Genomic DNA, 22,888 nt, shown 5'->3' on the forward strand with positions numbered 1-22,888 from the left:
AAGTCGATATATCCCACACGATCTCACCACCACTCAAGCATCATCTACCGTTCTCCAAGAAACTCATGAAAGAAACAACAAAAGAAAAAAGTCCGGGTAATTTCCAACCTGAAGAAGTAAAAAAGAACCCTGCCTGACTCAGGCGAGCAACAGTTTGTTCGCCTAACCACCCAACATCAAGCCCCCCTGGACCCTGCACGCCGCGCCGTCCCTGACGCTATCTAGGACCCGGGTGATCCTTCAGCCCAAAGACGCTCCAACTAGACGACCCCGCGGGTTTCTAGCGCCTCCTTGGAATACAACCCTACCAGGTTTGCGGGACCGGAAAGTCACCCCTAGGGCTGCCGGTAGCCCAGGTCGAGATGGTTCGATTTAAACCACCAAAGGCGCGAGTGCGAGGCCGCGCTATCCCCTGCTCATTCCCCCTGGCCCGTATACCCATATTCCATTCTTGGTAACTAAAGAAGCCAAGACTAGACATGCTCTGCAGCTCTTTTCGTCAAGGGTTCTAGTGTAACGGGGTTCTAATCAAGTGGGCGAAACGGTCGCGTAATGCGAAAAAAAATGGTTCTCGCGAGGGATTGCCTTTGATATACAGATATGGCCTGGTGCCCCAGTTTCCGCTCCCTCGGAGACGCCCTCTTTTTCGTTTCCCTCTGCTTGCTTGGCCTTGTTCGTTGGTTCATCATTTTGCTTGTTGGTTCTCCCAGGCATATGTAGGCATGGTGCAGGTGCAGTCCACGGCCAACCTCACGGGGGAGGAGATCTCAGACATCGCCTACGCCCAGTCTTCCATCCCTTCGTCGGGCCTGGGGCTAGCGACCGAGGTGCTGATTTACATCTTCACCGTCGTGTGCGCTGTCGTTATCGCGCTGCGGGTGTACGTCAAGACATGGAGTTCTGAGGCATCTCAGGGGTGGAGGGTCAATGACTACCTCGCCGTGATTGGGTTTGTGAGCCTTCCATTTCCGTGTGTCGTTGATCGAGCCATGCTAATCATCACTTCTGTGTAGCTCCCCTTCATCCCCGCAAGCGTGCTGGGCGCGCTCGCTGTCCACTATGGCATCGGATCGACGGACGCGTATCTCAACAAATTTGAGATGAGAGAGTTTCTCGAGGTCCGAGGGATGGAGTATCTAATTCTTTACGAGCTCACCTACTACGCCTCGTCGTCGCTTACCAAGTTCGCCATCGCCGTCACGATCCTACACATCTGCGTCGAGAAGAGATACGTCTACATCATGTATGGTCTCATGGGCGTCATGATCGCCACTAATGGCATCTGCTTGATATGGCTGTTCGTCAATTGCGTTCCGTTTGCGACGTACTGGAATCCGAAGCTGGGCCATTGCAAGTCGGAGGACGGCTTCATGAATCTCAGCTATATCGGAACTGCTGTTCAGGTGGCTTCAGATTGGACATGCGCTATCACGCCCTTCTTCATCGTGTACTCTCTACAGATGCCGAAGCGAGTCAAGATATCCGTCGTCGCTATCCTTGGTCTTGGTGTTGTCGCCAGTGTCGCCGCTCTGATGCGTATCGTCAGTTACAAGTATATCGACGTCAGGGTGTATCCAAAGGATCACTTTCGTGAGTACCTGGTTTCCTCTGTTCTTATCACAAGCTAACCAGTGCCAGTCTCCCAAGGTCGACTACTTTTCTGGTCCCTTCTTGAGTCTGCTTTTGCCATCATCGCATGTTCACTACCGTCACTCAAACTCTTTGGCGGATGCATAGCCCGATCTATGAACCGCTCGACAAACAACGTATCAGGAGGAGCTGTAAGGTCCCCCAACATCATTCAACTCGAAATTTCATTGCTAACCTCAACTACAGAGACCACCATACCGCCACGAGACGCCCCTTCATTCACTCACGCCAAAAGGTCAGACTCGCACAACAGTCTCGGGAAAAGGAAATTGGGATCGATTACATGATGACGACTCGAGTGGTCGACATATCATTCAAGAAACGACAATCCACGTCGATTCACGGAGCACCGCATCGACGCCCAACTATCATAGGAGCGAGAGCAGCGTTGTTTAGCGGTAGAGTGAAGGATAGTGGATGACATAGATTACGAATAGAATACCCTATAGACATGCGAACGGTGCTCGCTTCAGCGTTCTATCCTCCTTCGTCCTGTGCCCGTGGATGTCAACCAATGACTGGTGTAGAAAAGAAGGTATATGCCAAATTAATATTACTATATACTCTTACACATGTACAAAAGAGCTTGAATGCCTGAAGAGGCCCTCATCAATCCCCCACAGACAAGCGATCACCATGAGACCTAGTTATCGGTAACAATGCAAGTCTCATCACAGACGAAGCAGTCCAGGTTAGACCACTCCATCATATCAGCCTCATCGCCACCACTCTCCCACTCAATGTCGCTAACAGTGTTGACGCTAGCAATGGCGCATCGCTCATCAGTGTAGCCAAAGACCTTGCAGCCCTCGGTCTGCTGGCAGATGGTCGCGCAGCGCTCGGCGTATCCCTGCCAGGGGTATCTGGAGAGATCCAGCAGCTCAAATGCGGTGGAGGGGGCGTTGCCTTGGACAGCGCAGAAGGTGTCTTCGACCTCGAGCTTGGCCTCGCAGAAGACTGGGCCGTCGTCCCAGGTCGAGGGAAGGCAGCCGTCGGTGGCAGTGGCGGCAGAGGTGCTGGCGGTGGTTGTCTGATCTTCCTCTTCAGCAGCTGAGGTAGTTTCGGTAGCAGGGGTGGTGGTGGTTGATTCCTCCTCTTCCTCGGCTGCAGAGGTGGTCTCGCTGGCAGCGGAAGTGACGGTAGTGGACTCGGTCTCCGCAGTGCTAGTCTCGGCTGCAGAAGTCTCCTCAACAGTGGTGGTTTCATCAGCAGCAGAGGTCTCAGCAGCACTGGAGGTCTCGGCGACGGTGGTAGTCTCGAAACCAGAAGAGGTCTCCTCGGCAGTGGTGGTTTCCCCGGCTGAAGTCTCAGTGACAGTAGTAGCGTCGGTAGCCTCAGTAGTAGACTCCTCAGTCTGAGCGTCGGTCTCAGAAGCCGTCTCGATAGCAGTCTCGCTGGCAGTAACAGAGCCAGTCGCGGCATCAGTCTGCTGAGCACCACCATCACCAAAGTCAAGGACGTAGTCATCAATAGTCTCTGGAGTAACAGCATCGGAAACAAAGATGGAGTCAACAAGGATGGTGGCATCGTCACCTTCGCAGGTCATGGTGATATCAATGGGCGAAGTCTCAGAAGGGGATGTAATCTGCTCAAGCACCTTGATCCATCCAGCCTCGCTGGCATCGACCTCCGCAGAATAGAACGGAGATCCCCCGAGGGTGGCCGACAGCAGACACCCCGCGTTCCCAGGATGCGAGGTGATACGGTAGAAGAACTGGATCGTGTATAGACCGTTCTTGTCCAAGTTGGAAAGATCCTGAGAGATGCTGACAGACGGCCCGAGGGATCTCTTACGCCTGGGGTTTCCGTTGGCAGCCAGAGAAGCGCAGTTGGTCTCCTTGCTACCGCCGCCGGTGTATCCCTGGCCGGTGACGCCCTGGCCGCTGCCCTCAATGCGGAAGTTGGGGATGTCGGAGGGATCATTGGGGTTGAGCTCGTTGCAACCACCGTTGGCGACCAAGTTCCTGACAACCTTGTTGCCTCCAGAGCTTCCAGTCTCGGAGGAAGAGGGCGCAGCACTGGTGGTGGTACCAGAAGGCCGGCAGTTGGCAGCCGCGGCGAGCTCAAGGGAGCCTGAGAGGGCGAGGGCGCCCAAAGCGAAGAAAGAACGCATGGTGGTAAAGAAAGTGGGACGAATAAAACGAAAGTATCACCGAGTTGGACGGTTGGGAAATCAAACAAGAGAGCTCCCAAGAGGGAGCGGAGTGTTTCCCACATTATATGCTGTCTGGCCCCTTTCCCCAACATGCCAAGACAGTCACGAGCTACCGGATCAAATTGAAGAGTTGGTGAGCCTGAGCTGAAAATAAGATGTGGCCTTGGAAATAGTAATCAATAGTTCAGGAGGCGCCGGTTGGCCGTCTCAACCGACATGTTCAGCTAGTGCAGTCTCACATGCCGCAAGGGCATGATGCAACCGAGGACTTGGAGCCGACATATTTTACATATTTCTTCTTTTGCCTTGATTTGTTTCGTTTCATCGTATCGCTGAGAAAAACGCAAGGAAAGTTGCAATCGCCAAGGGGCCTGTTCATGTGTCGACAAATTCAGTCGAATCACAAACAGTATTAAGCTTGATTAAGAAACAAGGCCGGGCCTCGATCGGTTGCTTTGGCCATGTGTTTGATGACGCCAAGAATAAAGTGTGGAGTTTATTGATTGAGGCGGCTGGCTTTATTGTTCCAGACTTTGGCGCTTGAGCTGAGATGGATAGCGCACAACTTCCAGCCAGTAATAGACTCTGTGTGCCTGAAAATGGGACCTGCCAAGGATCCTTTGTTGGCGTCTCTTCATTTGAATCAAGGATCTACCGGATGTCGGCTACGAAACGACGGAGCAGGATTGCTTAAATTCCCGAGAGGCTGCACAGGAAGCCAGTCTGGTTCCCGGATGTGCCGAGCCTTATGAAAGACAGAAGCAAATCTCCCTCCGGCAAGACAGAGAGAGAGCATCCTGCGGCTTGAGAATAACCATCAAGATGGAATTTCGGCTTGCAGGCTTTTCCTAATTGCCGGGTCCTTAGTCTTCCCGAAACGCTGGGTAGGTAAGATCTTGTAACTGTTGAGTACTCGACCAAGACAGACTCGTCATTGAAGATAATAACAATTTTTCAAGACACGGTAATGTTAAAGACTAAGAGATACCTCGTGTAGACACCACGTCAATATGCCGTATATGCTGCTCAACAGCAAGATTCAGAGCTAGCTTCCTGAATACCGTCTCGAAGCCATATCATGTCAACTTCGGCCACTTTCTTACTTCCCCAATGCTGCCTAAAATGCAGAATGCGCTAAACTATTGTCACTGTCTGCAACAGTTCAGTGTCTCGCCGCAGTCTCAGCGTGCTGCCTGCTTGAGAATTTCCATCAACTTTCTCTACATGCAGCCCGAAAAGCTCAACTCCCCTCTCGCCTTCAACGGCGGGCGCATAAAGGTAGCCTATACGTTCGTAAGTATCACCAGCACCAGTCCCTCCGTCAGTTTCGCTTTTCCTCCGTAGCACCATCCCTTCTGCGCTGCTCCAGGATCCGCCCGGCATTCCTTCTACTACAAGCATAGTCGGCATGATCCACAGTTGTTGGTCTTCGAGTTCATCTTTGAGTTCTGCGTCAAGAACAAATGTGCCCTCTCCGCCCTCGGTGACCTTGCCATCTATCTCAAATTTCAACTGGTCTTCTTGTTGCGATATGACCTTGAAAGAATAGAGTCTTGCTTTCACCGTCATTCGTCCGCCTTGAACTTGGGCCATCTCATCATTCCCGAGTGGCACGACACTTGCGTCTACCACTTCGACCAAGTACTCCTCCAAGAGGAGAGTACGAAGCATCGCCGGAATTCGAGCAGTGAAATAGATGGGCCCATCAATTGACGCCCACGACCACGATGGTGCACGGTAATCCGGTCGAGCCCTTGCTTCCTTCTCCTGGCGATCATCTCGACTCCAGCAAAGAAGCCTCGCAAACGGTGACCACCATATACCAGCGAGATAACGATCTTTAAACTTCTGTTGGAACAGCTTGGCTACTCCAGAGAGGGCAACTAGCTTGTCCTCGCCAAAGGTAAGCTTGGTCTGGGAATATTGGGTAACAAGACGCTCCCATACTGCAACTGGTTCCTGCGATGTAGTGTTGACCGGCACCTGGCGCCATTTTGAAATTGGTGGAATCTCCATGCAAGCCTTCCGATCCAATGCATCCAGGTCAGTGCCGAATCTAAGGGCTTCGCCTGTTGCAAAACGAACACCCTGGGGCCAGGCTTCGTTTGCAAATAGTTCTGAGCATCTCCAATACACCTGCCTCTTGCCGAATTGCAAGATCCGAGGCGCCAACAGTCGTTCTTGGAAAACCCAACCGCGCTGTGTGAGAGGGGCGGATTCAAAGTCGTCTTGTAGAGCTGACTCATCCCAGAGAAGATAGTTTGTCTCGGACTGGTCGTCCCATTTTGATCCGATAATGGCTGATTCAATCGAGGATAAGTCTCGTGGAGGGAAGAGTCCATCTTCGGGACCATTAGAGTGACCCGCCACTATGTTGATGATAGCGAAGCCATAAACATGCCGCATAGTGGGCGCCTCTCTGATCCAGTCTTCTCGAGAGTCTTGCTGAATGCATAGAGTCTATCCACATATAACGGACGCCTAACTGCTGTGCAATGAAGACGGCATCTTGGAAGGTGGCCGGGAGCTCGTGGATCGGTATGCCCGCTGTTAAGGCGCTCATGGTCTCTGAGTTGAGCTGTAGAAACGGAGATGAACCCCAGCGATGGCTGAGGGTGAGGTATTCCCCAGAGATGGAGTTGGAGTCGGTCAATACTAGCCGACAACCCTTACTTCCCAGTAGCCCAATGTCGAGAAGCCGGGTTGGAAGTTGGAATTCTTCAATATCCTTGCCGCGTTGTGCACACTTTTGATGGCGGCCAAGGCAAGTTTCAAGCCATTTCTGCATGAGTTGAACAGTGGCATCGGATTCAAAGCCGGAGCTTTTTGGCTGACATAGATGCTGAAGTTCAGCATCTACCATGGTAATGTGTGAGAGTAAGTCCTGTAAGGGGAAAAGAAGTGTCTTCTCACCTGAACTAAGTGAAAGTAGACCGAAATCTAGAGCGTCATTTTCCACTTCACCATCAATTTCCCAAGTCAGGAGAAATGTAACGTGGCCGGGGTGACCAAAGTCATAGAGAAGATAACCAGAGTTAAACGAGCCCAAGGTTTCTAATCCGGCGGATTTCGACGCCACACGTCGAGCAAGCCCGGTACAAACAACACATCCGGTATTGATCCCACTCTGGAGCTGTTCAGGCGATTTCAGGTGCTTGACTACTGCCAGGGCTCCACCAGCGCGAGATTGCTCGCGTTTAGGGCCCTTGAAAATCGTGTTGCAGATATCGCAGAGAAGATTCGACATTTTAGTGCCGCTAGCTGAAGAAGGGCGGTGGGCCAATATCGGAAAACCAAGATCGAACAGATCGATGCCAAATGCGGGATCTATAGTCACAGCGTGGGCCCGAGGTCGAACAGTCGAGCGAAGGTGTTTCTTCTGCAGACACGATGGTGGGCAAAATTCGCAGATTACGACACGTGATAGACCACGTGTCCCAAATAGACGTCACTACATGCATAAGACACAAGACTTGCATAGAGAGTTGCAGTGGAGAACGGAGAAAACAGTGAGCCCCGATAAGATCCCTTACACACAATGTCCCGCTTCTCAAGTGGTTTATACCCCATTTCCATGGATCTATTCGCCGCGCCAATTTCAAGCTTCAGGATTTCGTCCCTCTCCTTCGGGCAGTCTTTGACCCTCAACTGCGAGTCTCCCCGTGGCTAGGCTCTGACATGATTCCCATTCGCAATCGCCTTGACCCCAGCCCCTGCTTTGACCGTCTTGAAGGACTGCACGCATGTCGGCTTTTGGCAGAGAACAATGAGTTCCAGGAATGTGCCCCACGCGCCGCTCATCTTGCCCGTCTTGACGACGTAGATCGTATGTAGAGTGTCCATGATTTTCACTATAGCAGCGTAAAATCATGTTGCTTCACTCGAGTTTCACTCTGGGCGTCCCATTACCACTAAAATGGCGATTGAAACTCAGACGAGATGTGCTTGAACATCTTTCAAGAGAATCTCGTTTATCTTGGCCGTGCTCGATCCAGCCAACACGCACTGGCACACCTTGACGGCGCGGAGCAGGGCAACAAGTATGTACAGCTGCTCGGCCTCGTTGAGCTCCTCGTCAGTGAGGAAGTCCATGACATTATCGGCCAGGCCCTGGATGTCCTGGTGGCCGCCTTCCTTGGCCGAGAGGTCGATGTTCATGAAGTCAATCTCGAACTCGGCCTGGAGGAGTTGCACAAGCGCCGGCGCTCCGTTCAGCAGGTCCCTGGGCCCGCGCGAGATCATGTCAGTCCGACCGACGTAGGAGAGCCAGGCGTCGATGCGCATCAGCTCGATATTCTGCTCCTCGCAGTATAGTTCCTGGTCGTGAAGGCAGCTAGACACCTGCCAGTCGTACGAATAGAGCAGCTCGAGCGCTGGGATGGTACACTGGAAGGCCGGGACGTGCACGCCTTTGTAGGCACCGTGCGCGATGACCCCGCCGCGGGCATTGCTTGCGTAGGCCGGATACGATGTGCGGCCGCGAGAGATCCAACCCTGGGTCTGGTAGTAGAAGAGGCTTGGATCGCAGTAGATTAAGCTGGTCTTCTCTTCCAGAAACCCCAGTAACGCCTCCAAGATAACTGTGATAGCACCGACCAGTGACGTCTGCAGGGGCGCGACAGACGCCCATGGCGTGGCCCAGAATCCCTGGTAGATGTCCACCTGGCAGAACCAATACATGTCCATTCGATCGAGGGAAACAACGTTTCCTCGTGATTTGTTCCGTTTGTCTCGCTCGAGCTCCCTCTCCTCTCTTCTCTGTTGGCGTTCCGCCTCTCTTGCAAAAGCCATCTGCTCTTCTGTCATTGACACTGGCCTTGAAGGCCCTGAGTCCGACCCGTCCTGCGGGTACGTTAGCAAGAGTCGGGGCTTGCCATCATCCGTTTTTGACCCTTCAACAACGGTTTTGTCCCTCTGGATCTTGCGGCTGCGCTCGTTCCGTGCTTTTTGTCGCATCTTGGCAGCAAGACCTCGGTCATGCGTCTCGGGGTCCGGTGATCTTCCAGTACGAGAGGCCCCTTCTCCTTCGCCACTATCTGGTGCGTCTTCTACCGTGGCCTGTCTCTGCGGTTGGCGTTTCCTTGTCCCCTGGCTAACTGAGCCTCGGGGATTTCCTGCCGGCAATTCCTCCCAATGCGACGTCTGTGTCAATAGAAGAGGAGTCACTGGCCTTCCAAAAGTGGCCAGCGAGCCTCCTCCACCAGCTTGAGGCTCGGATGACCTGGATTCGCTAGCCTCTAAAGAGGCTCCCCATGAATCATTTTGAACTTGTTCCGTTTTGGTCGCTTCCATTGGAAACTCTGATGCATCAGTCTGTGGTTCACCTTGAAATGTGGACATCGGAGCCGGCGCAGGTTGAGTATCATCACCTTGTCTTGATGCTTTGGCCCCCTCTTGCGTCGCGTCGTTGGCCTGGCCAGGGCAGACTTCGGGTACATGCTCAGGCGTTTCACCCACCATGAGATATACCTCGTTGGACTTAGGAGGTTCTTTGGTCGCTGATTTCTGGCCCGAGTGTTGCTCCCGAACCGCCCCTGCGGACGTCGTAGCTTGCCCCCCAGACAAGGCCGGGTCAATGGTCGGCTCAGGTGGAGTTGATGGCGTGACGTGGACTTCCTCATCTTCCCCAGTTCCGCTCTGGACGTTCACCACTGGAGCCTTTTCTTTGCCTCTAAGCTCTTTCACAACCCCCAATCGGGAAGGCGAATCTGGCTGAGTGATGGTCCAAGGGCCGTCCTGGGGCCGGTGGGTAACAGATATGGTGGCTCGAGTCTGAGGAATCAAGAGTGTGCTATGTGGTTCTGGTGTATTTGGTTTTTCCTTGGGCTTTTGTTTTTCCATCCGCATTCTAGTCCAAGGTGGCCCGCGAGTAGGCCTATGCTTCTTCTTCTCATCGACCGGGACGATCCCACCCTGGTGGAACTCTCCTTTGCGTGTGTTGACTTCGGGAGGGTGGTTGGCCTCTTGATAACTAGACCATCGATCGTCTAGGCGTCTGGTAGTACGTCTCTTCACCGAGTTGAAGAACGTCCCAGCAACGGTGCAGACGTCCCATGTCCGCGCCAGCCATCTTGGTTCAACGATTCCTCTGCCATCGGCGCTTCCAGGTGCTAGAGGGCGAGGTATGACTGAGGCAAAGGCTCTAGGGGTGAAATGAAGTATCGGCCCGAGAATGGCATGGTTGGAGCTGGTGATAGAGCCGACGGCGCCCTGCATCGAGATGGACTTTTCCATGAACGAACAGCTCGTGATTTTCATGCCCGCCGTCAACCCCATTACGGCAACATCCCTCATGGAAACTTGCATCGGTGCCGTTACCAGATCTGACGGGCATCGGTCGGCATCATAAGTGACCGAGTGGTATCGCACTGAAGCTCCACATGACCCGTTGATGGCTTTGCAGAAGGACACCCAAGATGCCTCACCCACAGATCCGTCGACACAATGAATGGCTCGTCGTTCCTTTTTCGGGAACGGCATCCTTAATCGGATTTTGCTGAACCAACAGCTCAGCCAGATGCCCACGGAAAGCCAACCAGTACGAAAGCGCTGAAAACGAGTCGATTGGCCCCAAAATCCACTGTCGATGTTCGCTGCATTGACTTCCCACTCCCTGGTACGTCGACTGAGGATGGTCGTACCGTCGACTGAGGAGCCCGAGAGGGTTGAGGTGCTCGATGATAAGTTGTCGGCCACAGGAACTAGATCGAGATCAGGAAGATACTCCTGCCCGATGGCATAAGACTTGATATGTGGGCTCTGATTAGGCCACAGGTTGGCCTGGAGACTAATTTGAGGGATAGAATACACCACGCGGAAGCGAAACTGGGAGAGTTGCCAGATGCGGCGGCCCTGGCCAGGGAGCGGGCCAAACACAACACTGTCGCAGAGGCGGATGAGCTGGCCAGTGATTAAGTACTGTTGCAATGCTTGGGCTACAGCGACTAGGAGCGCGAACAATGCGAAAACCAGGGCCACTACGGCCGAGATCGCGCTTGCGTCCCATTTATCAGCCATAACGGCGGCAAGAGACGAGAGAACTAGATGGGATTCCTGTTCGCGCTCCCTGCGGTAAAATTCAGACTCGACGGGACGAGCCGAGAAGGGTTGCCAAAAACAAGGGTTCCTTGCAGAGTAGGTATATTCGATGAAATGGCAAAGCAGGTGACGAACACAGAACCCTTGCCGAATTTGACAGGAAGAAGAGGTCGACGTTTAAGAAGCGGAAGGTTGCCAATTGGAATCTCTAGGGCCCAACAGTAGTAGGTTGGTCTAGCTACCTTATTTGTGCACATCAGATGATGACATTTGTGGTTATTGCGGCTGTTAAAGAAATAGAGGTAGCCTAATCCGGGGTGGCTTAAGATAACTTTACGAAAGGTGTAAAAACAAAAGGCCGAGACCCCAAAAAATAGTACACGTGAACGCGCCATCAGCTTCCTTTGGGCTGCGCCTTTAGGCAGCCTTCTAAGCCTCTTTGGTGACTGTGGTCATGGTACTGTCAGGTTGACAACTTGACGTTATCTAACATCTCTACACAAGCGAGCTGGCGAGGATATGTCATTGAAGGGCCCCTTACTGGCTATCATCTCTGAGTGGCGGCCACACCATGGCCTTTCGTTAGACCTGACTCCGTGATAAGATATCAAGGGCATGCAAGTCTACAAAAAAGGATAAAGACCTCCTTAGTTCGTTTAGGTAGTTATGCGTTAGGCAGATGACTGTCACATGTTGTCGTAGCCAGGTGTGTTAGATTTACGCAAGACCACGAATAAATCACAATGTCCCACCATCCTCTGCGATGATTTGATCCGTAACTTCATGATTCATCTAGACGAGCTTAAACCGAGTCTTTCCACCCTTTACAAACTCCTTCATAAGATCCGTGTCAAAGATACTCCCGACCCCAATCCTCTGATACACATTCTCTCCAAGCTCCCTCAGAAACAAAACATCATAAACTTTACCCCTATACCGGCCACGAAATAGGGGCGCCTGGACCTCGAATTTGCTCAGTCTGCTAGATCTCACGTTGTGGCGCGTGGTAACATGACACGCAATCACCTCGTCGCTGAAGATGTCCACACAATCCACTCCGCCGTAATGTTGTGGTTCGTCCAGTGACGCCCAGCCAGCCACATCGTCTGGGCGGGCCTTCGAGTGGACGGCGTAGTAAACCTCGTCAAACCGTGCGCTTTTGAGCTTCCCCTTAATGATGTTTTGAGGCTCACGAGTCATCTCACCTGTCATTTCCCGGGCTCTCCAAGTCTCAAACAGCTGCTCGACTCTCATCTCTCTGATATTCTGCGGGCTCTCCTCTGCACCTTTGACAAGTACCTTGACAAGCCTCCCGTTCAGATGGAGTGCCCTGTTTTTCAGAGCCTTTGGATCACCAGGCGCGTGGACTGGTACTTGTATAATCTGGAGCGCCTTCTCTGTCCCCCGGTGGCGATTGAACCACACCACAGGACTGCAGAGAGACAGCCACGACCACGAGGGGGCGCCGCAAGTGCAAGCAGCTGCCTGAGGCGCTCGGGATCTCCAGAGCAGGCCATGATGCAGATCCTCTCTCCAGAGACCAAACGCATATGTCGAGACAGGAGGGACATACTCCTTACCCCTCCGAGCCATTGATCGGGCAATCAACCTTTCCTGCCTCTTACGTTGCCAGGAAGCCTTGACAACCTTTTCATACTCACCAGCGACACCAGAGATGGCCACGAGATGATCTTTGCTGGGAAACGTGAGGTCTGTACTCGAGTATCCAGCAACGATGGTGTACCACCGATTATAGGGTGATGTCTTCCGCCCTTCTAGGTCGACCTTCAAGGTACGGTTGAGGGCCATGCCAAACCTGCCGATACTAAAGTTTGCGTCTGGCAGGCTTCGGGAATTCATGGTAGATCCGGGCAGTAGTTGGTTGCTAGGGATGGTTTTGGGTGTGGAGGAGGCGCATTCTGCAAATGTTTCCGAGTCGGTGAAGTATACGATTCGGCGGGAGAGCATGTGTTCTTGGAAAACTAAACTTGTTAGTGCGGTAAAGTCCTAGTTTACAGAAAGAAACTCACCCCAACCCCGGGACATCAAGTTGCTTTGATCCACATCGCGAGAGAACAGTCTCTCGGCCTTCAGAGGTCGCCGATACGCGTACATGTTACCTACACGCTTACCGCCTTCAAAGAATGGAAGCTGGACAATCGACTCGAAACCCGGTCTCTTCATCTCCAAGAAACCATGGCCTTCTGCTCCACTGATGGCACAGATTGTAAAGAGCGAGTGCTGATAATAATCTCCCATCCTTGTTGCCTCTTCTGTCCAGTCTTGACCGTTATCTCCACTCTGGACGATACAAAGGCTGTCGATCCAGATGTATGGGATTTCGAGGCCCCGAGCAACTGATATGGCATCTTGGAAAGTCGGAGTAAGCATATCCACGCCCACCTCGCTTAGACGGTCGCCGAGGTTTGAGACTGTGGTGTTGCATGCTGCCGTGTTGTCGTGCCACCTGTGGCTCAGTGTGATGTACTTTCCCTTCTTACCGCCGGTGTTCTCAAGACAGACATGGTTCTCTGTCACCTTGACACACCGCGTTGGAAGAGGTGACTCCGAGGGCTTTGGGCGTGCGTCTCCCGACGTCAACTTGGCGCATGCTGTGTGTGCCCGACCACCGTTCATGCATTGATCCAGCCATTGGCTTAGCATCTCGTAAAACTCCGGGGTGTCTCTGTCGGTGCCTAGATATCTCCCTCCTAGCATTCCACTCTGAAATGCCCGGCTCTCTGGACAAGATGACAGCGTCAGCTCAAATTGTCAGACTGCCAGGAAAGGCTGGCAAAGACTCACCATCGTCTGCCGCAAGACATATCTCGTAATTGGTAAACTCCTCCGTGATCAAAACATTCATATGATCCATAGTCGAACTCGCAAACTTGTCATTGGCCAGAACCACATGAACCGTATTGAGCTGAGGCTTATCCTTGTCGGCGCCAGTCCCTCTAACATGCAGTCGAAGCCATCGGCATGTGTCGGGCAAGGCTTTCTTGGCCGGCGTAATATGTTCATATTCCTGTCTGCGGAAACCCCTTTTCATGCTGGATGCCATCTCCCATAGCAGGGTGCAGAATCGACATCCTTCGAGGCTTTGCTGTTCTAGGTCGGCAAGACTGCGTGTCCAGGGCAGCACGCTGTCTGCCATGTTGAACTGGCAGATATCGAGCTCTGCGCATGTTGTACAAAGGGTCATTGTGGTGGAAACTGGTGGCTAGGTGATGGAGGTTGAATGAGGTGAGGAGTTGAGAATTGATTGACAGCAACTTTCCTCGATTCATCACGCTGTCGCGTGAGAGAATAAATGTTACAGAGCAAGACAACAATAAGCGCTTGCTACCCCCCGTCATCTTACTTCCCCAGCCAAGATCCAATCATGCCAGCAGTGGCGTTGATCCTACCTACAAGAAATCCTTGGCATGCGTCGCAGATCGCTCAGCCTGGTTTGAAGTCCAGGCTCATCTCTCGCATTCTTTCTTCCCCCCAAAGAGGCCACCAGGTAGTCTCTTGCATCTCTTGATCAACATCCTCTACGGCATTGCGACCATGGCACACTTCGACAGATGGTTCTTCGGGCCGCCCCCCTTCTGGAGGCGCATTTTCCAGTCTCCATACCAGAAATGGCATGTCGGATCATTTGCCTGGCACAGTCTTTGTTGTATCCCCATCATCGCGCTCAACGTCCTCGCTAGGGAGATCAGACCAGGGCTTGAGCTGCGTCTGACTTCGATCTTGCTGTCTGTGGCCTTTGCTTTTGTCACCCTTCTCTGCGGAACATGGTCTGGGACTATGCTTCCTCAGCAGGGGATTTTACTGATGCACGCCGTATTGGCCATGATTAGCGCTATCCCTGCCGTCATCTTGTTTGCTTCGCTCTTCAAGGAGGGCGATGCTCATCATTGGAAACTTACCTGGTGGTACTTTGCTATTGTCATCATGCCGGTTCCTCTGAGTTGCCTGGCAACACTTGTCACATCGGTCTACCTGATGATCGAAGATGGCCAAGTTGTCAAGACTTTAGCCCAGACAACGAACAGTGATGAGAATCTGCGCAATGAGCCACAGAGTAGCATGGAATCCCTCCACTATGAAGTTCTTCTCGGCGATTCAGGCGTCGATACTGAAGCCGCTATCAGCGACGGGCCAATTGGAAGGTTATACCTGAAACAGATACGCCGCGAAATCCCCGATAAAGCCATAAGCAACACCACCTTCCATCAAAGTGGAGGAAGTTGGCCTCCACCATATCCATGGGGCAAACGCACCAGCTGGCGGCGGGATGAAGAGCAGCCTTTACAATGCACAATACTGGAGACGGTGGAAGATACTTTACACATGTCTCTGATACTAAACCTATCTGGAGAGACCCACGATTCCGCACTGGATGGACCAAGTTTGTCGACAAAGGAACAGGGAGGACATACTATGTCGATCACAACAACCGATACACTACCTGGCTCAAACCAGCTCCTCCTTATCTCAAAGGATTTGACGATGACATCTTTAGAGAATGGGAAAAGATCTGGATCCGGCGAGCCAACCGCTTCTTCTTTGTCAACCACCGAACAGGAGAGACAACATGGAAAGACCCACAACGCAAGAAGCAACCAAAGGTGGAGTTTGTCGATCAGTCAAGGGACTTGCCTCCCGGATGGGAAAAGTACTCCTCTCATGGCAAAGATTACTATGTCTGTCACAACACCCAAACCTGGACAGTGTTCGATCCACGCGATTCCCTGCCACCTCTCGAGTCTAGATGGCTACAGGAGTTGCATCACAGCTGCCACAACCACGGGGGCACGACGATCTGCTTCTTCGATATACAAACCGGCGAGTACACTTGTACAGACCCAAGGAGGTCCGAGAAGCCACCAGAAGCAGGCGAATCCCCGAGATCAACCGGATCGGGATCAAACAGCGCAGAGAGCATATACAATGACATAGGCTTCAAGCAGCGTTACTTGGCTGCAAGATATACTCGCCTGTATGCCCTCTTGTCAGCAATATTTATGTTTGCCCAGGGTGGAATTGCGATCACTCTGGCACTGCGGCTGCGTCTCAATACAGGTGTTGACTGGTAAGTGAAGACATAGACAAGGCTCCATGCTGCAAAATTGACAATGTTACTAGGATAATATTCGTCCCTTGGATGCCTGTGCTCACCGGCATCGTCGACCTGGGCGTAACACTCACTTGCCTCTTCTTCTTCTTTGGCTTTGGTCCTCCAACAGTGGATGCCATGACCAACCACCTGAGCTGTTTAGCCTGGATAGCAAGCTCAGCCGCTATGGCTTATCCAGTTGCTGTAGAAGTCGTACTGATGAAGAACCTTGGCCCGAAGGACATGACGCAGGATGAGGCGGATGATTATCTGAGAGTAACTCAACAGTTGATCATGTGGCTGCTGCTGGTTAGCTGTTTATCGACGTCGACGACGGGTCTTTGGATATGGCACGGGTATGCTTTTGGTAGATACCGGAGATAGCAATATTGCACTGATGATGACAGAGTCCATTGTCAACCCACCCCTTGACTTTACTCGCCAACACACCCAAGAGATATTGAAAGCCTCGCCGATCGACTATGTCGCAACCGCAGTCGTCAAGGGCTCTCTGTTCAGCAACGATGATTCGGAGCGTCTTGTTTCTGGCGCCGATACCCAATTCTTTGTTGACCACGGGGAACCTAATGCTGCGCTGAACACTGCCCTGAGTCAACGTCGTTGGCCACTCGGACATCTGCCTGAGGGTCACGAATACCTCCTCGTTTTCCTAGCCAAGACGACGCAAAATTTTCCTCAATAGCCAGTAATAAGTTGCGAGAATGGCTGTTGTTGCCATCCATATCAAAGCGACATGTATGTATGTATGTATGTATATTTTTCGTCCGGGGGGCCGCTAGGCCCCAGAAGTCTCCTGAGGGAGCACAGGACGTGCTGAGCTACGGGGGTCTATCTATGATCTACCCATACAGTGTCCCATATCCAGCATATCATCGACACAAATGGCGCATTACAACGAGCCTGTTACCCGTCAGCGGGTGATCCAGGCGCGGCTAGTAAACAGTAGCCGAGGGGCAGCTCATGACAATCATAGTCATGGTGGAGGGGTATGGCTGAGGATGGCTGCGGCCCGACGGAGAGAGTTGCGGCTCCCTATCTGGCCGAGCCTATGTAAAAGAAAGAGATAACAAAAGAAGAGAAGAGAGAGTAAAGGAGGGAGCAGACGTAGCTGCGTCTCAGGTCGGTCCCGCCTAGTAGCGAGGGCAGATCCTGTCAAAGAAGGTGCTTATCTTGACCAGTTTGACGAACTTGTCAAAGTCTTTTCCTAATGCTAGATTCACTGCCGTGTTTGGCGAGGGAGCGAGCCTCGCTCGATGCCGCGGCGGTATCTTTCTACAATAGAAGATATGGACAGGTGATTTGCGTCGGCTGCATGAGCAGACTACTCGCGCTTCGCTGTGGTTGAACCTCTCGTGGTATGTAGCAAAATCCCCGTGGAGGGACCTTGCGGCGAGTAAGTGGTGTAAGACTGTGCGCGGGAGCGACAGCTCTGGAGGGCAGGCTATTGCCGCCTTGAGATTCAATCTCTTGTACTGCTCAGGGGAGGCGGAAGGCCACCAGGCTTCAAACGCTTCTCTTGGTCTCTGCCTCGCAAGTCTTCGCAAGTAGGCCAGCGTGGGTCGCGCGCCCTCGGGCTCGGGCAGCGAGGATGCTGCTTTTGCCAGTTTATCGGCTTGTTCGTTGCCGGGAATGTTAGTATGGCCTGGGACCCAGCGTACTTTCGTAGCACCATGCGATGCTGCTAGGGCCTGGAATTCGAGGAAGACCTCCTGGGAGGAGTCTGATGGTGTGTCCCGCAGGCATGTAGCCGCAGCGAGGTTATCTAGGCAGATGAATATGTCTCGGGCTGATGATTCTTGTAGATTCAAGGCGGCCTTTAAACCCTCTAATGCTCCCGCCGCTTCGGCATCGAAGACCTCGGCCGGTCCAAGCCGGCCGGATCCGTCGAGGATGGGGGGTGTTATTCTGGTGGATGGTAAAGCCGTAGCTCGCAGCCCCTTCCGAGGACAGAGAGCCATCCGAGTATACAACCAAGGCGAACGAGTCGAGTGACTCGACCCAGCGGTTGAAGGCGTTGGCCGACTCCTCTTTAGACGCTGTCTGCAGCGGCGCCACCTGTTCTTGATGGAAGCAACGCTGAATGAGCTTCGGCCGCGCACAGAGTGCAAGGAGTCTGTCTGCGCGTATAAGACGTGTCTTGAAGCCGTTTTCTGCCTGTACTTGATATTTTAGTTTGATGAGGTCATGACGAATAGGCAGGCTGGGTGGGCGCGTCCGTCTCGCCAGAGGGTGAGCCTCATCAAGCGACTTGAGTCGCGCCGAGAATCTGAGTCGCCTTGATTCGAGCAGCTGATCAACCGGCGGTATCCCGCTTTCCCGGTGGAGAGCAGCGATTGGTGTTGTCCTCCAGACGGGAAGTATGGCTCTCATGGCCTGGTTCATTGCTTTCGTCATTCTCTGTATGAGATGCTGATTACTTGATGGCATGTCCTTGGCAGGCTGGCTCCACCGCGGCCTAGTCCTGCCCGGGTACCACGCCTCGGAGCCATGCAGCAGCACTGGCTCGACGCATGCTCTGACGGCGCTTCGCACGGCGCTCGGGAGAGGGCCATGTATTGTGTTGGTTAGTCCTCGCAGGTGGTAGGCGACGGCTTGTGCCTTCGCCGCCCACTTTTCGACATGGATCCGGAACGACAACCTGCTGTCGAGCCAGATGCCGAGCCAGCGTAGAGCTGGCTCGGGGTGTTTCTCGACGTCGCCGTGACTTACTGCCGGGGTGGTCCTGAGTTTGCCGCGGGAGAAGTGCATGACTTCAGTCTTCTTCGGGTCGAAGGACACGCCGTTTTTCCGCGCCCCAGCCTACCATCTCCGTGATAGCGCTGGATGCCATGGCAGAACTCTCGTCTACTGTGTCACCTATGGATAGGATGGCCGTGTCATCTGCGTAGCCAAAGCGGCCTTGGGGGGTTGCCCAGTCGGTAGATTGGTTCGGTGTAGAGCAGAAAGAGGATCGGCGATGCCGGTGAGCCCTGAGGAAGGCCGCACTGAAGAGGGGGTGAAGGGCGTAAGGGGTGTCTTAATATCTGACACGGGCTGATCGATCCCTCATGAAGGACTCGGCCCATCTAGCCAAATGGTCGGGCCAGCCTTGTTCACGAAGGCGCAAGACCAGTCTGTTGCGCATGACGGTGTCGAACGCACCTTGGATGTCCATTGTGACCAGGGTGGCCACCTTTTTGCGTGCAAACGCTTCTTCAATATCATGGATCAGGGCGGCCACCAGGTCTGTTGCTGACCTCTTGGGGAGAGCCCCGGCTTGCTGTGGGTGAAGGACGCTGTAGTGGACAGCTGCCCACGATAGGCGGCGTGCGATCAGACGCTCCAGCCCCTTGCCGAGGCAGGAGAGTAGAGAGACGGGTCGCCAGGCCCTTGGCGACGTGAGGTCGCGGCGTCCGGGTTTAGCGATCATGACCACTTCCGCCTCCTTGAACGGTTTCGGGTGGTGGCCTGTCGTCAGGCATCCTTCAAATAAGCGGCAGACGTGCGTCCCGATGACGTGCCATACAGCTTTGAGGAGATCCACCGTGATATTGTCTGATCCTGGGGATGTATTGCCTGTGTGGAGAGTCGCGTACTGTACCTCGTCCGGCGAAATCTCCAGCGGGAATGGGATCGACCTAGGGGGAGAGACTGATGTCCAAGGGTTTGCGATGTCGTCTTCCGCAGTCCGACGTTCCAGCGTGGCTTGCCGAAGTGCGTTGGCCTTGTCTATCTGAGACTCGTATACGACATCGTCGACCTGTAGCGGTGGGGGCTGGAAAGGCCCTGGAGATTTTAGCCAGCGGACAGCTTTGAAAACAGCACTGCTGTCGGAGAGACTGTCGATGAGGTTTCGCCAATACTGTCTTTTAGCCCGGCGGACCACGCGATGGAGGTCCCTCTTGGCGATCTGGACATCCTGATCGAAGCCGCGAGGGTAGAGTCTTCTGATGGCACGGAAAGCTGCGGCGGCGCCGGCACACTCCTCGGTCCACCACGGAGCAGAACGCGTGCTCTTCCGCGAAGGCCGCCCGGCTGCCTTCGCTGCCGACATTAGGAGATTCACAAGTGTGGAGGCTAGCTCATCTAGGTCCGCCGGAGTCGAATCCGCGAGGGGGATTCCTGCGGCCCCGAGCTCTACGATCTCTATGAATCGTTTGAGCTCGTCGTCTGCTGTCACCCGTACCTTGCCCGGCTGAGTCGGGGCTGGCTTGACGTCGGGCAGCGTCAAGCTAAGCGTGAAGTGGTCGGAGCTCGTAGCGAGGTGGTCCTCGACGGTAGCCTCAACCAGTGGCATATTCGTAAAGGCGAGATCAATTGTATTGCCGTATGGGTTTGTTGGAATGTCCGGAGAGTTGAGTAAATTCAGGTCGTTTTCGGATGACCAGGCCGCGATCTCCCGGCCGCGGTTGGTAGTAGGGCCTGTCTGCCAGCTGCAATGTCTGGCATTGAAGTCGCCAGCAACGAGGCAGCGCCCTGGGATAGGCCACCGCAGCAGTGTCTCCAGGGCGTCATGCTCATCGTTCTGACGATAGAAGTTGACTATCGTCATGCCGTTGATCACCAGCCAGAGAACATCTCGAGTCTGGAAGGGCCTGATCTGATCAGCCAGGAGCCTTGGGTCTTTTTCGGACATATGTCATGACTCTCGGTCGAGTTTCGTTACTATCCCACATCTCGACAGGCGTGAATGTGTCGTATGCCGTGTGGGTTTTGGTTAAGGAGCGGCTGTTCGTATGGGTCGTCCATGGCTCTTGCAGAAGGACGATGTCGTATCGTTCAGAGTCGGCCAGCGCCAGGGCGCAGTCGTGGGCCGGAGGAATCTTGCCGACGTTGGCCTGGAAGATCCTGAGCGGCTTCCTGTCGTTCTTTCGAGTCCGTGAGTACTTATTCCTGGTCATGAGTGCGGGTGATGAGTACAATTCGCCGTTTCCTTGGTGAGCCTGGTCTGGGTTGCTCGGGCTCCTCCTCCCCTGCGTAGCCGGCCTTTGGGGTCGTGGCTACCATGATGCACGACGGTGCGCCTGATGCCGCTGGGCTTGGGGAGCGAACGCTCGGCTGTTCAGATGATGTGCTGTCGTTTCTTTGTAGAGTAGTCGCATTGTCTTGCTGAGTTTCTCGTCGTGATTCCGTGTGATATTGTCGGTATGTCTGTGCGCCCACTGCCCGGACGTGTTCTCTTTGCTCTCTGGTGAGCCGGCGGAAGACGCCGTGCACTTTCTTCGGCCGAGCAGGGCACTCTCGGGAGCTGGCTAGATGGGGGCCTAAGCAGTTGATGCACTGCTCTGGTGCAGCACAGTCGTCTGCGCTGTGTCCAGTCTTACCGCAGCGTTGGCAGACTGGCTGCCTATGGCAGCTGCGGGAGAAATGGTAGCCCCAGCATGTTTCACATTGTCTGAGGCGGCCAGTCTTATCGAGAAGTCTGGCCGCGCGGCTGCCAAAGAGAGACCAGTATCTCTTTGTAGGCTTCAAGAAGGAGACCAGTAAGGTCTTGGTCAAGGGGTTATCTAACACTTGTCGCACAGGGCGTATACTGATAGGCTTGAGTCCGGTCTGGATCTCTATCTCGTCGCTGACAATACTGTCGCTGTCCACCTCGTTACCACGAAAGTCAGTCAGTTTTGTGGGAAAGTCTGAGACCACATAGGTAAACCATTCCTTGTTCGTTTCCACTGTCGTAGCCCCTAGTTCAGCCGCCCACTCGGCCTGCCTTTCCACGAGGAAGTCGCGGGTCTCAGGGTCGGCAGTCTGGACGGCCCATCCAGACCTGACTTGGAATACTTGTCGGACTTTGTCTGAAACGGCCCCAAGTTTCTCCCGAATAAGGGTCCGGATCGCGTAGCTACTCTGAGCCCGGGCCGGAGCTTCGGGTTCTAGACGGATGAAGACACGGAGGTCCTGTCGGGGTGGGGCGGCGGTGGTTGCCGGTTGTCCCTGGCGATGTGGTGGATCTGTTTGTTGGTTGCGTTGTTGTTGCCGGTGAGTTAGATGGTTGCGGATAGCAGGCGAGGGGGGGCAGCGACAATGCTGCTGTAGGTAGGCTTAGAAGTAGGTGCATCGCTAGAAAGTCCTTGTTTCCAAATGTCGAGGAAGCTGTCGGCGAACTGGCGTGCGAAACGTCGGTGCGGACCGGTGGTGAATTGCTGGGCGGCCTCTTCAAATTTGGCGCAGAAGGCCTGGAAGACCATCAGCTTGGCGCTATGTTCCTCAGCGCGTTCTCGCGCGAGTTCGTTGGCCGATTCAATGATGGAGACTGGTCGTTGTTCAAAGATCGGTGTGGTGTGTTCGCGTGCGGCTCCTTCCGTAGCTGCAGCAGTGGTGGCGGCGATGAGTGGTGAAGACGGTGTCTGAGCCGTTCGCCCGGGTCTGGGTGAAACACCGGCGGGGGCGTTGACGGCCGCCGGGCTGTTCTGCAAGAGGGCTGCACGGGCTCCTCGATTGAGATTGGCGGGAGTGTGGATCCCCAGATCGAAGGGGTCCGGGGCGGCAGGCGGGATCGTCCTCGACGAAGCCATCGCCGCAGCTTGCAGCTGCGCAAAGCGCAGATTGGAGCGTTTGATGTGCACTTGTTAAGGATTTCAGTGTAGGTAGGGCCACTTTCTTAACACTTGTATGCCAAGAAAGTGTGATGTCGAAGGAAGGTTGTATTCGTCAAAGCGACATTACGCGTTCCTCGCAACAGTTTAGGGTAGGGGCGTCTTAATGCTTTAGGACACTCCTCTAAGAGCATAAACTTTTTATGACAGGTTGAGTAAATTATACATAAAGCTTATGCTCTAATAGATTACTAGTCTATAAGTACTAGTTATGACTTGCATAACTCTGGTCTAAGTCTTTATGAGCCATACATAAGGGCGAATCAATGCGATTACACTCATTTCATGCCAGCAGCTTTGTGGTCAACTCTCCCACTTTTCACAAGTCCCACGCGGTGC

The 22,888-nt window shown here is 53.6% G+C and overlaps 6 protein-coding genes across 6 annotated transcripts; 2 read left to right on the top strand and 4 right to left on the bottom strand.

The window, feature by feature from the left end:
• Positions 1 to 722: 722 nt before the first annotated feature.
• NCS57_01202900 (uncharacterized protein) lies at positions 723 to 2,046 on the top strand (the record flags this gene model as incomplete). Its single annotated transcript, XM_053061712.1, has 4 exons — positions 723 to 953; positions 1,014 to 1,590; positions 1,639 to 1,781; positions 1,837 to 2,046. The coding sequence occupies 4 exons, from the start codon at positions 723 to 725 to the stop codon at positions 2,044 to 2,046; spliced, it is 1,161 nt and encodes a 386-aa protein (XP_052908240.1).
• A 247-nt stretch (positions 2,047 to 2,293) lies between these two features.
• NCS57_01203000 (uncharacterized protein) lies at positions 2,294 to 3,763 on the bottom strand (the record flags this gene model as incomplete). Its single annotated transcript, XM_053061713.1, has 1 exon — positions 2,294 to 3,763. The coding sequence occupies one exon, from the start codon at positions 3,761 to 3,763 to the stop codon at positions 2,294 to 2,296; it is 1,470 nt and encodes a 489-aa protein (XP_052908241.1).
• Positions 3,764 to 5,025: 1,262 nt separating this feature from the next.
• NCS57_01203100 (HET domain-containing protein) lies at positions 5,026 to 7,052 on the bottom strand (the record flags this gene model as incomplete). Its single annotated transcript, XM_053061714.1, has 4 exons — positions 5,026 to 5,088; positions 5,201 to 6,250; positions 6,285 to 6,661; positions 6,719 to 7,052. The coding sequence occupies 4 exons, from the start codon at positions 7,050 to 7,052 to the stop codon at positions 5,026 to 5,028; spliced, it is 1,824 nt and encodes a 607-aa protein (XP_052908242.1).
• A 683-nt stretch (positions 7,053 to 7,735) lies between these two features.
• Positions 7,736 to 10,822, bottom strand: NCS57_01203200 (uncharacterized protein; the record flags this gene model as incomplete). Its single annotated transcript, XM_053061715.1, has 1 exon — positions 7,736 to 10,822. The coding sequence occupies one exon, from the start codon at positions 10,820 to 10,822 to the stop codon at positions 7,736 to 7,738; it is 3,087 nt and encodes a 1,028-aa protein (XP_052908243.1).
• An 813-nt stretch (positions 10,823 to 11,635) lies between these two features.
• NCS57_01203300 (HET domain-containing protein) lies at positions 11,636 to 14,048 on the bottom strand (the record flags this gene model as incomplete). Its single annotated transcript, XM_053061716.1, has 3 exons — positions 11,636 to 12,825; positions 12,874 to 13,584; positions 13,649 to 14,048. The coding sequence occupies 3 exons, from the start codon at positions 14,046 to 14,048 to the stop codon at positions 11,636 to 11,638; spliced, it is 2,301 nt and encodes a 766-aa protein (XP_052908244.1).
• Positions 14,049 to 14,398: 350 nt separating this feature from the next.
• Positions 14,399 to 16,656, top strand: NCS57_01203400 (uncharacterized protein; the record flags this gene model as incomplete). Its single annotated transcript, XM_053061717.1, has 5 exons — positions 14,399 to 15,006; positions 15,216 to 15,929; positions 15,983 to 16,110; positions 16,268 to 16,309; positions 16,361 to 16,656. The coding sequence occupies 5 exons, from the start codon at positions 14,399 to 14,401 to the stop codon at positions 16,654 to 16,656; spliced, it is 1,788 nt and encodes a 595-aa protein (XP_052908245.1).
• Positions 16,657 to 22,888: the final 6,232 nt, after the last annotated feature.

Source organism: Fusarium keratoplasticum, chromosome 10, assembly GCF_025433545.1.
Source record: "Fusarium keratoplasticum isolate Fu6.1 chromosome 10, whole genome shotgun sequence".
Classification (NCBI taxonomy): Eukaryota; Fungi; Ascomycota; class Sordariomycetes; order Hypocreales; family Nectriaceae; genus Fusarium; species Fusarium keratoplasticum.